Below are 14,810 nucleotides of genomic sequence, written 5' to 3' on the forward strand. Positions count from 1 at the left end.
TTGCTCGACAGTTAGTAAAATGATTGACATCACAAGTCTACTTTGCAACTGCTGCAATTTTCGGCGGCGAATGAATGTTTCATGCATGCCACAATTGTCTTGCAGCAGGGTATATATGGGGCAGACTGGATGCTGCCTGAATAAGCGCTTGAGAAAGCACTACAACGCGCACCAGGTTTGCACTTGTCTGCCCATTGCGGAATGTGTGTTTGCGCACCGAATTTCCACACACACCTGTTTCGTACGCCCATCATGGCACGAATATTAGAGACATTGCTGAAGCCCCCTTTTTAGATTCAAAGCAGATCTTCGAATCGTGTGTAACACCGTATGTATGGGTATCCTTATGAAGACGCAGCAACGCGTGCCCCTCGTCACAGGTGTTGGCACGGTGGCAAGTACCATATAAGCCGGAATATAAGTCGATATTTCTACTAAAAGAACGAGCTAAAGTTGCCCCTCGTCTGATTTATAGGGGTGTCTAGCCGACAGTGCGCTACTGTTTGGCAACATGTGGCTGGAATGTGCATGAGAAGCCGGACACGGCTATATCTGCATCCAAATCTAATAAGAGTTTCGCCGTATGTAACTGCGCGGTAGTAAACACGGACGACAAGAAGATACAAGGACAAGCGCAGACTATCAACTGAAGGTTTATTTTTCACAAACCACATATATATGACTGAAACAGAAACAGAAAACACGAAAATCAACAAAAACTGATGACTTAGCACTTAACAATCGACAAAACGTGAACGTTTGACAAAAGCAGATTCAAGGACCATGTGCGCCACTTGCCAGATACCGTAGCTCTTTATCTAAAAGAGCTAACGACGGTTTGCTGACGCAGTGTTCTGGTTCCCGTGCCATTTTTTCCGCTTCGACGATCATACGGGTATGATCGTCTTTGTGCCTGAACATTACGACCGTGCTTTCGAACTGCGCAAGGCAGCCACACCTACTGATGTGCTGAGCTAAAAAACCCTCATTGCCAGTGCGCACATTGCGTGCGTGCTCGCGCAGGCGCTCATTTAGGCATCTCCCAGTCTGCCCGATGTAACACGCACCACAAGATAGCGGAATTCTATATACTACATTCATGTCACATCTGACAAACTGGGTTTTATGCCTGACAATGCAAGCTTGTTTGGGCCTATTGTTTACACATGTCATTTTGGCTAGCTGAGAGAGCTTGTAAGGTGCCGAAAAAACGACCTTTACGCCCATGCGCTGACCGAGCTTTTTTATCTTGTGAGATAGCTGGTGCTTGTAAGGGATTACCGCGACTTTGTCACGTTTGCTTTTGTCTCTGTCATTAGTGCTCTCTCTGCTTCTGGGCTTTTTCTTCTTTTTTATTGTTTCTGCCACAGAAATGAGAAGCGAATCCGGGTAGCCAGCTTCTTTCAGACGCTCAACTTGATTTTGGAAGCTTGTTTCCATCATATGGAAACATGATCTGTCCAGGGCATTAGTGAAGCAGGTGTTCACTATGCCTCTCTTAACCAATTTGCTATGAGCTGATTTAAAAGGCAAAAGCGGTTTCATAGCGCGAGGCTCATACATCCAGCATGCGTGATTCACGCTGAACAAAAGTCTCATGTCTAGGAAGCGAATCGAGTTGTTCACTGGGAGTTCATGGGTCAGTACGAGTGGACTCAAGCAGTCACTAAAAACTTCAATTACATCAGATGACAACCCCATTACTCTAGCAGATTCACACTTAAAAACCACCAGGTAGTCGTCGACGAACCTGAAAATTCTCACAACTTCCTGGCAACTCAGCCGCTCTTTCAAGTTCCTGTCGAACTTCGCAAGCAACAAATCACTCAGAATCGGTGCAATCGAAGATCCTATTGAAACGCCATTATTTTGATAAACATCACCGTTCCATTCTACAAAGGTAGAGGTCAGATAGGTAGCTAGCAGGTCAAGAAAACTGCTAACACTGACACCAGCTGCATTCTGGAACGTTACGTGGCCCATTATATCAACACATTCTTCTATGCATGAATACAAAGCGTCACGAGGGAGAGAATAATATAAATCTTTGATATCTATGGAAAAAGCACTCAAAGTGTAGTTAGAATACTCTTTGAAGAATTCAGTGACCTCCCTTGAATTCCTGACTAGAAAGGGATCATTAATCTCTAAAAGTTTCAACTTTTTCTGCAAAAACATCCCTAAGGCGTTTTGCCAAGAACCCTTCTCTGTAACAATGACACGAAATGACACGTCGGCTTTGTGTGTCTTTGCCGAAAAAAACATCTCTAGGGCCAACTTCTCACTTTTTTCTATCTTTTTTGCTATTTCAGACAGGTTAAGCTGCGTGCACAGTTTTTTCGCCTTAGATTTGACTTTAACCAGGTCGATACCACTGCACTTTTGGAAGACGGATGTGACCGCACTTACAGCTTTCTTCAGGTACAAGTCTTTGTTGAGGACCGCGAAGCCTCCCTCCTTGTCCGAAGGCACCACGCACAGTTCGTTGTCTCGTAGATGTGAAATTGTCCTGCTTAAAGGAAGACTACTTGCGCACGGCTTAACTTGCTGCAGCACATCAACTCCTTCAGACACGCACCTGTTACAGTCTTCTTGTGGAGCAAGGCTTGAAACACGTCTCACTATGGCCAGAAGATCCGGTGCGGTGTACTTCTTGTCTACGGCATACTTGGGGCCTAAGCTCAACGTCCGCCGCACGAAGTCTGGAAGAACTACGTCACCACACGTGTGCACAACACCTTTGAAGCGCTGCTTCGCCGCGATTCCAGAGCGTAGCCTCCTGAGTTCACCTGCCCACAGTGTGTCTGTGGTATGCTCGATGCATGCTGTGAACTCTTTCATTCTTCGTCTTTTGATACTGGGACTGACCTCCTGTTGAAGCTGAAGTTGCAGGGCTTCTCTATACAGGCGGGCCTGTCTATTCCACTCTGATCTGAGAATCTTACAAATCCGGAGACCATGGCTGCTGGAGGGGTTGACGCCACCGAATAATCCTTTCACGTCTGAAGGCAGCTGCTTCTGTCGAATGTGGAACGCGAAAGCACGGGCACGGCAGGTAGCCAGTGCGACGAGGGTGATGAGTATAGACGGAAGAAGGGTTAGGGACGAAACACTGCCCGAAGAACTAGAAATGTAACTAATCAAGGTGGACGATTGGGCGAGTTGGTGATTCATGATCGACGTATGTAACTGCGCGGTAGTAAACACGGACGACAAGAAGATACAAGGACAAGCGCAGACTATCAACTGAAGGTTTATTTTTCACAAACCACATATATATGACTGAAACAGAAACAGAAAACACGAAAATCAACAAAAACTGATGACTTAGCACTTAACAATCGACAAAACGTGAACGTTTGACAAAAGCAGATTCAAGGACCATGTGCGCCACTTGCCAGATACCGTAGCTCTTTATCTAAAAGAGCTAACGACGGTTTGCTGGGAGATGCCTAAATGAGCGCCTGCGCGAGCACGCACGCAATGTGCGCACTGGCAATGAGGGTTTTTTAGCTCAGCACATCAGTAGGTGTGGCTGCCTTGCGCAGTTCGAAAGCACGGTCGTAATGTTCAGGCACAAAGACGATCATACCCGTATGATCGTCGAAGCGGAAAAAATGGCACGGGAACCAGAACACTGCGTCAGCAAACCGTCGTTAGCTCTTTTAGATAAAGAGCTACGGTATCTGGCAAGTGGCGCACATGGTCCTTGAATCTGCTTTTGTCAAACGTTCACGTTTTGTCGATTGTTAAGTGCTAAGTCATCAGTTTTTGTTGATTTTCGTGTTTTCTGTTTCTGTTTCAGTCATATATATGTGGTTTGTGAAAAATAAACCTTCAGTTGATAGTCTGCGCTTGTCCTTGTATCTTCTTGTCGTCCGTGTTTACTACCGCGCAGTTACATACGTCGATCATGAATCACCAACTCGCCCAATCGTCCACCTTGATTAGTTACATTTCTAGTTCTTCGGGCAGTGTTTCGTCCCTAACCCTTCTTCCGTCTATACTCATCACCCTCGTCGCACTGGCTACCTGCCGTGCCCGTGCTTTCGCGTTCCACATTCGACAGAAGCAGCTGCCTTCAGACGTGAAAGGATTATTCGGTGGCGTCAACCCCTCCAGCAGCCATGGTCTCCGGATTTGTAAGATTCTCAGATCAGAGTGGAATAGACAGGCCCGCCTGTATAGAGAAGCCCTGCAACTTCAGCTTCAACAGGAGGTCAGTCCCAGTATCAAAAGACGAAGAATGAAAGAGTTCACAGCATGCATCGAGCATACCACAGACACACTGTGGGCAGGTGAACTCAGGAGGCTACGCTCTGGAATCGCGGCGAAGCAGCGCTTCAAAGGTGTTGTGCACACGTGTGGTGACGTAGTTCTTCCAGACTTCGTGCGGCGGACGTTGAGCTTAGGCCCCAAGTATGCCGTAGACAAGAAGTACACCGCACCGGATCTTCTGGCCATAGTGAGACGTGTTTCAAGCCTTGCTCCACAAGAAGACTGTAACAGGTGCGTGTCTGAAGGAGTTGATGTGCTGCAGCAAGTTAAGCCGTGCGCAAGTAGTCTTCCTTTAAGCAGGACAATTTCACATCTACGAGACAACGAACTGTGCGTGGTGCCTTCGGACAAGGAGGGAGGCTTCGCGGTCCTCAACAAAGACTTGTACCTGAAGAAAGCTGTAAGTGCGGTCACATCCGTCTTCCAAAAGTGCAGTGGTATCGACCTGGTTAAAGTCAAATCTAAGGCGAAAAAACTGTGCACGCAGCTTAACCTGTCTGAAATAGCAAAAAAGATAGAAAAAAGTGAGAAGTTGGCCCTAGAGATGTTTTTTTCGGCAAAGACACACAAAGCCGACGTGCCATTTCGTGTCATTGTTACAGAGAAGGGTTCTTGGCAAAACGCCTTAGGGATGTTTTTGCAGAAAAAGTTGAAACTTTTAGAGATTAATGATCCCTTTCTAGTCAGGAATTCAAGGGAGGTCACTGAATTCTTCAAAGAGTATTCTAACTACACTTTGAGTGCTTTTTCCATAGATATCAAAGATTTATATTATTCTCTCCCTCGTGACGCTTTGTATTCATGCATAGAAGAATGTGTTGATATAATGGGCCACGTAACGTTCCAGAATGCAGCTGGTGTCAGTGTTAGCAGTTTTCTTGACCTGCTAGCTACCTATCTGACCTCTACCTTTGTAGAATGGAACGGTGATGTTTATCAAAATAATGGCGTTTCAATAGGATCTTCGATTGCACCGATTCTGAGTGATTTGTTGCTTGCGAAGTTCGACAGGAACTTGAAAGAGCGGCTGAGTTGCCAGGAAGTTGTGAGAATTTTCAGGTTCGTCGACGACTACCTGGTGGTTTTTAAGTGTGAATCTGCTAGAGTAATGGGGTTGTCATCTGATGTAATTGAAGTTTTTAGTGACTGCTTGAGTCCACTCGTACTGACCCATGAACTCCCAGTGAACAACTCGATTCGCTTCCTAGACATGAGACTTTTGTTCAGCGTGAATCACGCATGCTGGATGTATGAGCCTCGCGCTATGAAACCGCTTTTGCCTTTTAAATCAGCTCATAGCAAATTGGTTAAGAGAGGCATAGTGAACACCTGCTTCACTAATGCCCTGGACAGATCATGTTTCCATATGATGGAAACAAGCTTCCAAAATCAAGTTGAGCGTCTGAAAGAAGCTGGCTACCCGGATTCGCTTCTCATTTCTGTGGCAGAAACAATAAAAAAGAAGAAAAAGCCCAGAAGCAGAGAGAGCACTAATGACAGAGACAAAAGCAAACGTGACAAAGTCGCGGTAATCCCTTACAAGCACCAGCTATCTCACAAGATAAAAAAGCTCGGTCAGCGCATGGGCGTAAAGGTCGTTTTTTCGGCACCTTACAAGCTCTCTCAGCTAGCCAAAATGACATGTGTAAACAATAGGCCCAAACAAGCTTGCATTGTCAGGCATAAAACCCAGTTTGTCAGATGTGACATGAATGTAGTATATAGAATTCCGCTATCTTGTGGTGCGTGTTACATCGGGCAGACTGGGAGATGCCTAAATGAGCGCCTGCGCGAGCACGCACGCAATGTGCGCACTGGCAATGAGGGTTTTTTAGCTCAGCACATCAGTAGGTGTGGCTGCCTTGCGCAGTTCGAAAGCACGGTCGTAATGTTCAGGCACAAAGACGATCATACCCGTATGATCGTCGAAGCGGAAAAAATGGCACGGGAACCAGAACACTGCGTCAGCAAACCGTCGTTAGCTCTTTTAGATAAAGAGCTACGGTATCTGGCAAGTGGCGCACATGGTCCTTGAATCTGCTTTTGTCAAACGTTCACGTTTTGTCGATTGTTAAGTGCTAAGTCATCAGTTTTTGTTGATTTTCGTGTTTTCTGTTTCTGTTTCAGTCATATATATGTGGTTTGTGAAAAATAAACCTTCAGTTGATAGTCTGCGCTTGTCCTTGTATCTTCTTGTCGTCCGTGTTTACTACCGCGCAGTTACATACGTCGATCATGAATCACCAACTCGCCCTATCGTCCACCTTGAAGAGTTTCGCCTTGTCTCTTGTCTGATTTTTTTTTTTTTTTTGCGTTCGTGATTTGCCTCCGATCTGTCCCAAGTTTTCCCTCTGCTTGACATTGGGTTTCATTTTTATTATCTTTTTTCGTTCACTAAATATGAGTAGCGGTACGAAAAAGCAGTACTCAGCTGCGTTTAAACTAGAGGTTGTTGAGTTTGCAGAAGCAAATCCGAATACGGCTGCTCAGCGCCACTTTAATGTATCGGAAAAAAGCCTGCGCTATTGAAGGGTGCAAAAAGGAAAGCTGCAGATGCGCGATCCTCGGAAAATGTAATTTGGTGGGCGAAATGCGGTTCATCCACAGCTGGAGGGTAGGCTTGGGAACTTTGTGTGGGAAGTTCACGCATGCTCGCGGCCAAAGACCGTGGATACCATTCGCAAGAAAGCTGTGTAACTCGCTCGAGAAGCTGGGCTCACTAGAGAAGAGTTTTGTGCACCAAACTCTTGGGTGCGTCGATGCATGAGACGCAAAGAATTTTCTTTCCAGTGGCGCACATCCATCTGTCAGAAGTTTCCAGACGAGTTCAAGGACAAGCTTATAAACTTTCAGGGCTTCGTGAACAGACTTCAGGATCAAAACAACTACATGATGGGGCAAATTGACAGTGCTGATGAGACCCCCGTGTGGTTTGACATGCTTTCATCGACCATGATCCTGCAGCGTGGCGCCAAGGATATGAAGCTGTTGTCCACTGGCAACGAGCACTCCCGCTTCACCGTCATGCAGAAATGCATGGCAGATGGTAGAAAGCTTCCGCTCTTCATCATTTTCAAATGCAAGACAATGTTGAAGAAAGTGTTCCCACCCGGTGTTGTCGTTCGCGTTAACAGGGATGCATAAACGAGGCCATGATGCTCGAATGGATAGAGTAGTCTGGAACCGTCGTCCAGGTGCACTGCTCCGTCTTTGCAGCATGCTGGTGATAGATGCGTTTTGTGGTCATTAACCGACGCTGTGAAGCGCGCACTGGGCGATAGAAAAACTGACCTCGCCATGATACCAGGTGGTATGACGTCCACCCTCCGACTGCTCGAGGTTGTGCTAAACAAGCCGTTCATGGAACGAGTGTGGCTGGAGTACCAAAAGAGGATGTCCAGCGACAACCCAAAGACACCGACAGGCTGCCTACAGAGGCCTCCGGTTGCGACTGTTTGTGGCTGGGTGCTTTCAGTCTGGTGTTCCTTGCCAGATTCCATGGTGGAAAATGCTTTTAAGAAATTTTCCCTCAGCAACTCGCTGTACGGCACGGGAGACAACGCACTGTGGGAGGCGGCCAGCTACAAACTCTCGTCTTCAGAAGACAGTGTTGCTTCGTCTGATGAATAGGAACAGTTGTGATAGTGGTTGAGGGAAGCTCAGACGATCGGGGGTGCGGTGCACCCAATTTGCAATTAAACTTTGTTTGGCAGTTTTGGGTTGTTTTCCTTTTTTTCATTTTCGGTAACCTGAACTTGGGATGTCGACCTATATTCCCACTTGACCTATAGTCCAGTTTATACGGTAGCTCAGGCTGCAGCTGCATATAGATATCACTCTCCCTCACCCGTAGCATGCTCACCACAACGCACACAGCTGCAGGCTACTCCGCCCGCTCGCAACACCTCTCGCTTCGCCCTCTCCACCACCTGCAACGCTCGACCGCATGTCAAGTGGAAACACTCTTTCCGCTCATTTATCTGCAATAAAACTTACGTGAAACCCAATCTACCACCTGCCATGTTTTTGCGTTTCAAACAAACGCTTACTCGAGTAGATGCTACACTGGGTTTTGCTTCAAACCATTCTTCCAGCACCCGCGTCGACGCTCGTTTTAACCGGGTCAACGCTGTGCACATCACTGCTGCTTCGCATCTTATTAGGGTTACCATCGGGGAGATGGTCGTAATGTTTGAGTCATTTCGCACTCTATAGCGCTTTTAGATTGCATGGTTGCATTTCTGGACAGCAGCTGATTTCGAATGACTCTTCCTCGTGAAACCCTCTTTCCTCTCGTGTTTTATTATATATATTTCTTCTACGAATAAACCAGAGTTTCAGTCTGCGCTTCTTTGTGAGCCATTTTACTTTGTTTGCACTGCCAAGGTGTCATAATGAACCTACACCAATCATGTCTATAAATTTTTCTGAACTGCATGTGTTAATTTCAGACCCCCCTCCCTTTTCACTACCAAAAGAGGACTCATAACTTTCACTAGTCCACAAGAGGTCTCCAAAACATCCATCTCTAAGAACCACTGCTTTATACGATGCCTTGGAGCATTAGAGAAAAATTAAAATAATTTTAAACTATGTAAAAAATTTTTGGAGGGTGCAGATGAAATTTAGGAGCTGAATCTGGCCAGATCTGACACTAACAAAATGCAAGCAAAATGAGTTTTTCATACAAAGACAGGAAAAAGAATACCACTGTTTGGACTTGCAGGGGATGATGCAAGATAACATGGCTTCAGAGATCAGGGGGCAAACAAAACCCTGCGGCATGCCTCAACCTGTATTTTGTAGTACCTACAAAAATCAGGTGCAAGTTGGCTGGCGCAATATGTACTCTTCACAGAAAGGATTCATCTAAAACTTTCCTGCGCCAGAACTACCATAAACAGAATTGAATAAATTAGCATTCAGGGCTTTTCCAAATACTGTAGAATCTCTACGATACAAATTCGAAGGGAGCCTGCAAATATATTCGTATCATCCAGAATTCGTAATAACCAAGAAGAAGTTAAAGTTGCTAATGAAGATGAAGAATAACTTTATTGGCAACTACTTCTTACTGAAAAAAGTCCACGATGTTCTTTTGAACTTCCTCGCCTTCACTGTCTCTCAATAATGTGCTGCGCTTCCCTCACTCACGCTGCTGGCACAGCGTGTTCACACTTGACATCAAAGAGAGCGAAAGCGGCCAGGCTCACTAGAAATTCACTCGCTTTGCCGATTAAGACAATTAACCTTGCCATAGGAGGGGCAGAACAAATGCTCAAATTTGTTCTGCCCCTCCTACATGTCACCATCGCGGCTTAAGAATTCATTCCATTTCGCCCATTTTCTGAGCAATAAAGTTCGTACAGAGTTCTAGTGATGCATGGAAAGCACTGAAAAGAAAAAGTTTACACCTTTACAAACGTGGTTTTGAAAGATACGCGAGCAGAAACGAAACAAGCGGACGCAGTGGCGGTGACAAATTCAGCTGGCAGTGCAAAAGTGAGACACGTTGGGGCATGCCGATTCGCTGCTGCTGCACCTTCTTTTTCGGTGTTCTCAGCGATCGCAATCAAAACAAGGCTCTCAATGAACGTGTCTTTGTCAAGGCCACAAGCTTTGACGTGCAGCACAGGTAGTTCGCAATTGCCCTGACGCGATCCACTGCCGACTCCTTTGCCGCGATGTTTAATTTGTGGCTGGTTGTTTACATCACTTGGTTTGGGAGCTATAGCAGCCGGTGTAGCCAACGATCTGACACAAAAAGGCAATCTGCTATGGCGTGACCGGAAAACTGGTCTCAAAACGGTGTTTTATATAATGCAGTGGCAGATCCAAAGGGGGCTGTAGGGGCGATCGCGCCCCCCCCCCCCCATAGCCTGTCAACAACCCTTCCCCCTCTCTTCAGTGCTTGCCATCCACCTGCTATCACCAGTTAAAATAAATGAGTGGGACAACACTGTGAACACATCAACAGTATTTATGCCATTACAGGGCTTTTGTGCTAGTAAAAACAAAAAGTAATGACCACGCCCCCCTCCCCATTTCCTGTGTTAATTCAAGCGACCGCCCCCATTAAATTGGGTGGCTGGATCCACCCCTGATATAATATAGTCCATCCAAAGCAACCTTAAAATTCAAATCACGAAATTCGCATAAACCATTATTGTATCATTTGAGATACACGTTCAGCCCAAACAAACTGGAATTGTGCTTCCATTGCAAAGTCCAACTGCGGTGTTACAGCGATTACTGAGCTCGGCCGTGGGTTAGATTCAGACAATGGAGGTTGTAGTAAAAAACAAAAACAACAAGGAAAGAACTGAAGAAGAGGGAGATAGCGCCTTTCTGTTTCATCCTCATCATTTTCGTGTTTTTTTTTTTTCACTATGCATTTGTACCCACTCGCCAATGGCAACAATAGCGGTTGCATTTCAATGAAGGCCAAATGCTAGATGCCCTGATACCAAGCTTTCGATGGATGTTAAAGAATCCCAGATGATTGATATTTCCGGAGCCTCCCACTACCAGAACCTCATAATTGAACTGCTGCGCCTTTTTTCAGCCCTGGTCAAGACCCCAAAAACTTACACGTGCTCTTCCTGGATACATGCTAGCTTCTCCTGGAGTTCAAAAATTTTGGCGTCTCGGTTTCTCAGCTGTAGCTCCAGCTCAGTAATCTGCAAATCAAGAAAATGCAGCTCTAACCACGACAAGAACGTTGCCATAACAGGAGAGTCAAGGGCAAGCTAAATGTTGAATCATCTTTTTGCTCAGTTTCAAAGCTGCAATGGCAGCAGCACATGTTGCTGCTTCTCAAGCGACTTCCAGTCACTTCAATTATCATTCTGCGACACCGAAGCAAAAAGGTTGTATTTTCAAGTTGTACTGGATAAGAAAAACTTCCCTTTTTCAGGTAAAAGGAAGGCACTTAACGTCAATGACTAATTCATAATGTGTGTACCTAGGAATAAAATTTAAAATATTTGGCCATTCACAGGAAGAAAAGCTGTAAAAATCAGTTTTTTGCTGAAGCTTTTGTTCCTTGCATTTGCTACTACGTTACAAAACTCACAAGGGACTCAGTACCTGTGTTTATAAATAGTGCAAGGGTCTATAACCTCATTTCTGAACTTGCTGCATACAACACTAGTTCACACGGTTCCATGAAAAAAAATGAATGTCATTCCCATCCTAGAAATGCACACACTAGTTCTCTAGGACCCGTACAAAATGTCTATTTTTTAAATAATCTAAAAGTCTGTTCACTCACGTCATTTCCACGGAACTTACCCTTAAAGCCTGCTTAAGACACCCCTTTACGACGTGTTTTGCAGAAACGACTGCCGGCATTGCCGAAGCCATAAACTATTGCAGAACGAATCGAGGCCGAATTACAAAAACTGCACATCAGATACAGTTCCACAACTTACAATGACCATCGACAAACCTACAATCCCGTAATTCCCAACATCCAATGAAGTCTAAACTACTTCTGTGAAGACTGCTTTTCCAAAAGTGATTTTGAAAAAAAAAAGATTAATAGAAGTCATCACTTTAAATGTTCAGTTCCCTAAAAGACATTGCATCTATTCCAGCCCGCAATCTGTGCAATACCCTTGCCAACCCAAGCCACCCACCTGGTCAAGCTCTGATCCTTCAGTCTGGGACTCTGCGTTGTGTGTTGGCTGTACCACCTGTGTGCCTAGTGACTGGTGATACGGCAGCAAGGGTGTTTGGGTACTGTCATCTTTGCAGCCAAGTTTCTTCTCCTTCTCATCGTCTTCCTCCTCATCCTCTCCTTCAATGGCAGACAGGTACGAAGTGCTGCAGGGCGAGCTGGTACGCACACTCTGGGCACCACTGTGGCTATCCACCGGGGAGTCACTCTGGTACCCAGCAGAATTCTGTGAAGCAGATGATCAAGCTTTTTACTGCTGCTCCTGTTGCACAAGTGTTCAACTGATGGGACATTTATTATGATTATTAATGACAACCATACCAGACTGTTCGTTGCACCTATTTAAGAAAAAATATACAAGCACCACCTCCTGAACTGCGCACGCCTGCCATTAATTTGTGCGAGTCATGCCAGGTGTTTCCTGCAATCATACATACTTTTTCCTTTCTAATGCAAGTACTAAGCACATTATAATGAAGTTTATCTAAGCACTATTGACATAATATGTGCCAACGTTTGCTAGCAATTTGAAGTTTCCCAACTGTAAACCAGCGACACGACTATGCAACTAAAGGTCCAGTAGACGAATATCGTAAAATTGAGAGCCGCCCCTTCAGCAAATAAAAAATTACCGGGCAAAGTGGAGTGGATCATTTTTCCGGAACAACCAAAATTTCAACACGGCAGTATCAAAATTTTGTTGCAAGAAAGAACAGTGCATGTGGACTTTAAAAAGTCTTCTTGTTAGTGGCACAGTGGGTTACAATGATGGCATGAAACAATGGCAATGTGGAAGCATGGCAAGGAAGCACGTCAGATAGGCCAACGTAACAGCTATAAGCAACAAACACTGGTCTTGGAGACTAAAACTTTGCCTTTTTCATCATGGTACCACCCTAGTACACAGACATCAAGGGTCACACCTTTGCTTGCAGGATCCTGTAAATTGTCAGGTTCATTGAGCACCTTTGTACACACAGTTCGGTGAGCAACCTTTATGCAGGGCTAATTTCAATGACTAATTTCATGTTCAGGTGCTTTGCATGGGTGCATTGTATGATCGGGGTGCCAAGCTAGGGGCGGGCTTTCATAGAAAAGAGTGTAAACTTGGAATTGGCAATATTGGAGGCGGTGATTGCCCCGAATTTCCCTTTATGTACACCTTGATCATTTACTAGCAGAAGAGCCTACTCATGTAAAGGAGCCTCCATGAGTGTGCAGCGTATAACTGGCTCTACAACCGCATTCGACAAGTCTTTCTTGCCTTTGGCCATAGAGGAATGGAACTCGCTTCCCGAATGAATAGTACATCGTGACAATTCGAAATTCAGGCAGTTAGTATCAGCCCATTTAGCAAAATGAATTTGACCGACAACAGACACCTGTACTTCACCGACTCACACAAGAAAGTGGAAGCTTTCTTTCAAGCTGCTGCTTCTTCCAAGTGTATATTAAATATTTTGTACTGTACCTTTTTTATTCTTTACTCTTTCGTAAATATTGTACCGCTAAAGTTATATAATACCAATGTCCTCGTAATTGACTGATTGATTGATATGTGGGGTTTAACGTCCCAAAACCACTATATGATTATGAGAGACGCCGTAGTGGAGGGCTCCGGAAATTTTGACCACCTGAGGTTCTTTAACGTGCACCCAAATCTGAGTACACGGGCCTACAACATTTCCGCCTCCATCGGAAATGCAGCCACCGCAGCCGGGATACGAACCCGCGCCCTGCGGGTCAGCAGCCGAGTACCTTAGCCACTAGACCACCGCGGCGGGGAATACCACTGTCCTCAACTCCGTAACAATGTATAACGAAACCACTCCTTATTGTAGATTCTGCTTACAAAATCAGTCCATCTATGATTTTGTTTGCTTGTTTATTTGTTTGTTATTAGTTTTCTTTTTTTTTCTTTTGTTTTGCGCATGTCAAACCGCAATGCAAATACTTTCCAAACGTATGCGGAAACGCGTAGCATGTGTCTTTTCTGTTTTTATTTTCAGTTTCGTAGCAGCGCACAGAGCTAACATGCCTTTTTTCTTTGTAAATGTGACCTTGTATGCATATTTCGGTGCTCCTCCCCTTTTATGTAATGCCCAACCCAGGGCCCTTAAGGGATAATAAATGATGATGATGAAGAATAAGAATAGAGTAGGTGCATATATAGTAGGCATCTTTAATTCCTGAACGGCAACTTGCCACTGCCACTGCTCACCACTTAAGAAAAGTCTGCAAACAATGTATTCTGCTATTTCTAACATGTGGAACGAAAATGTGGAAATTCGGGAGCCCTTCCCTAATCAAGGAAAAGGGGATAAGAGGCCAAGGCATGGGTATACTTGACATACTGCTTTTCTTTATCGGTAAAGGCCTTTACCTAAACGCTGTTTTTTTTTTGCTGAATCAGCATGGAGTCTCATCATGTAGAATGGGCCAACAAAAATACGATCACACGATCATAGAAACATGGGTTAGAAATTGGTTTCTTGAAGTCGATATACTCTTCCCATTTGGACTTCCTGGTATCGACATTACACTTTGTCTAGAGGATCACTTTAGACCTTCAACATGAAATATTTTAATTGCAAATGAGTTTTGCGGAATCCCGCAAGGTGACCGAAGGGTTAAAGGGCCCCTTAACCACCGTTCAAAATGTGGTGGGCAAGTTATGCATGGGTCTACAGCGAACATGTCGCCACGAGAATTTTTTGAAACTGCGCCATAACGCACGTTTGATGATCCGAACCCGGCAATCACTCATTTTGGTTTTTTCCTTCACCACGCTCTACTGGTCACCTCTCCCAAAGCCACTTTGCCCCCCTTCGAAAGTGTCCCTCCCAGGCTC

General features: G+C 45.1%; 1 protein-coding gene across 1 annotated transcript in view; it reads right to left on the reverse strand.

Moving 5' to 3' along the window:
• Window positions 1–10,865: 10,865 nt before the first annotated feature.
• The window catches only part of LOC119171908 (uncharacterized), a 167,224-nt gene continuing 163,279 nt past the window's right edge, over window positions 10,866–14,810 (reverse strand). Inside the window, exons 33-34 of the mRNA XM_075893030.1 lie at window positions 11,919–12,185; window positions 10,866–10,958 (exon numbers count right to left, since the gene is read on the reverse strand). Coding sequence (XP_075749145.1) covers window positions 10,866–10,958; window positions 11,919–12,185 — 360 coding nt within the window. The remainder of the gene's footprint in view (window positions 10,959–11,918; window positions 12,186–14,810) is intronic.

This window comes from Rhipicephalus microplus, chromosome 4 (assembly GCF_043290135.1).
Source record: "Rhipicephalus microplus isolate Deutch F79 chromosome 4, USDA_Rmic, whole genome shotgun sequence".
In the NCBI taxonomy this organism is placed as follows: Eukaryota; Metazoa; Arthropoda; class Arachnida; order Ixodida; family Ixodidae; genus Rhipicephalus; species Rhipicephalus microplus.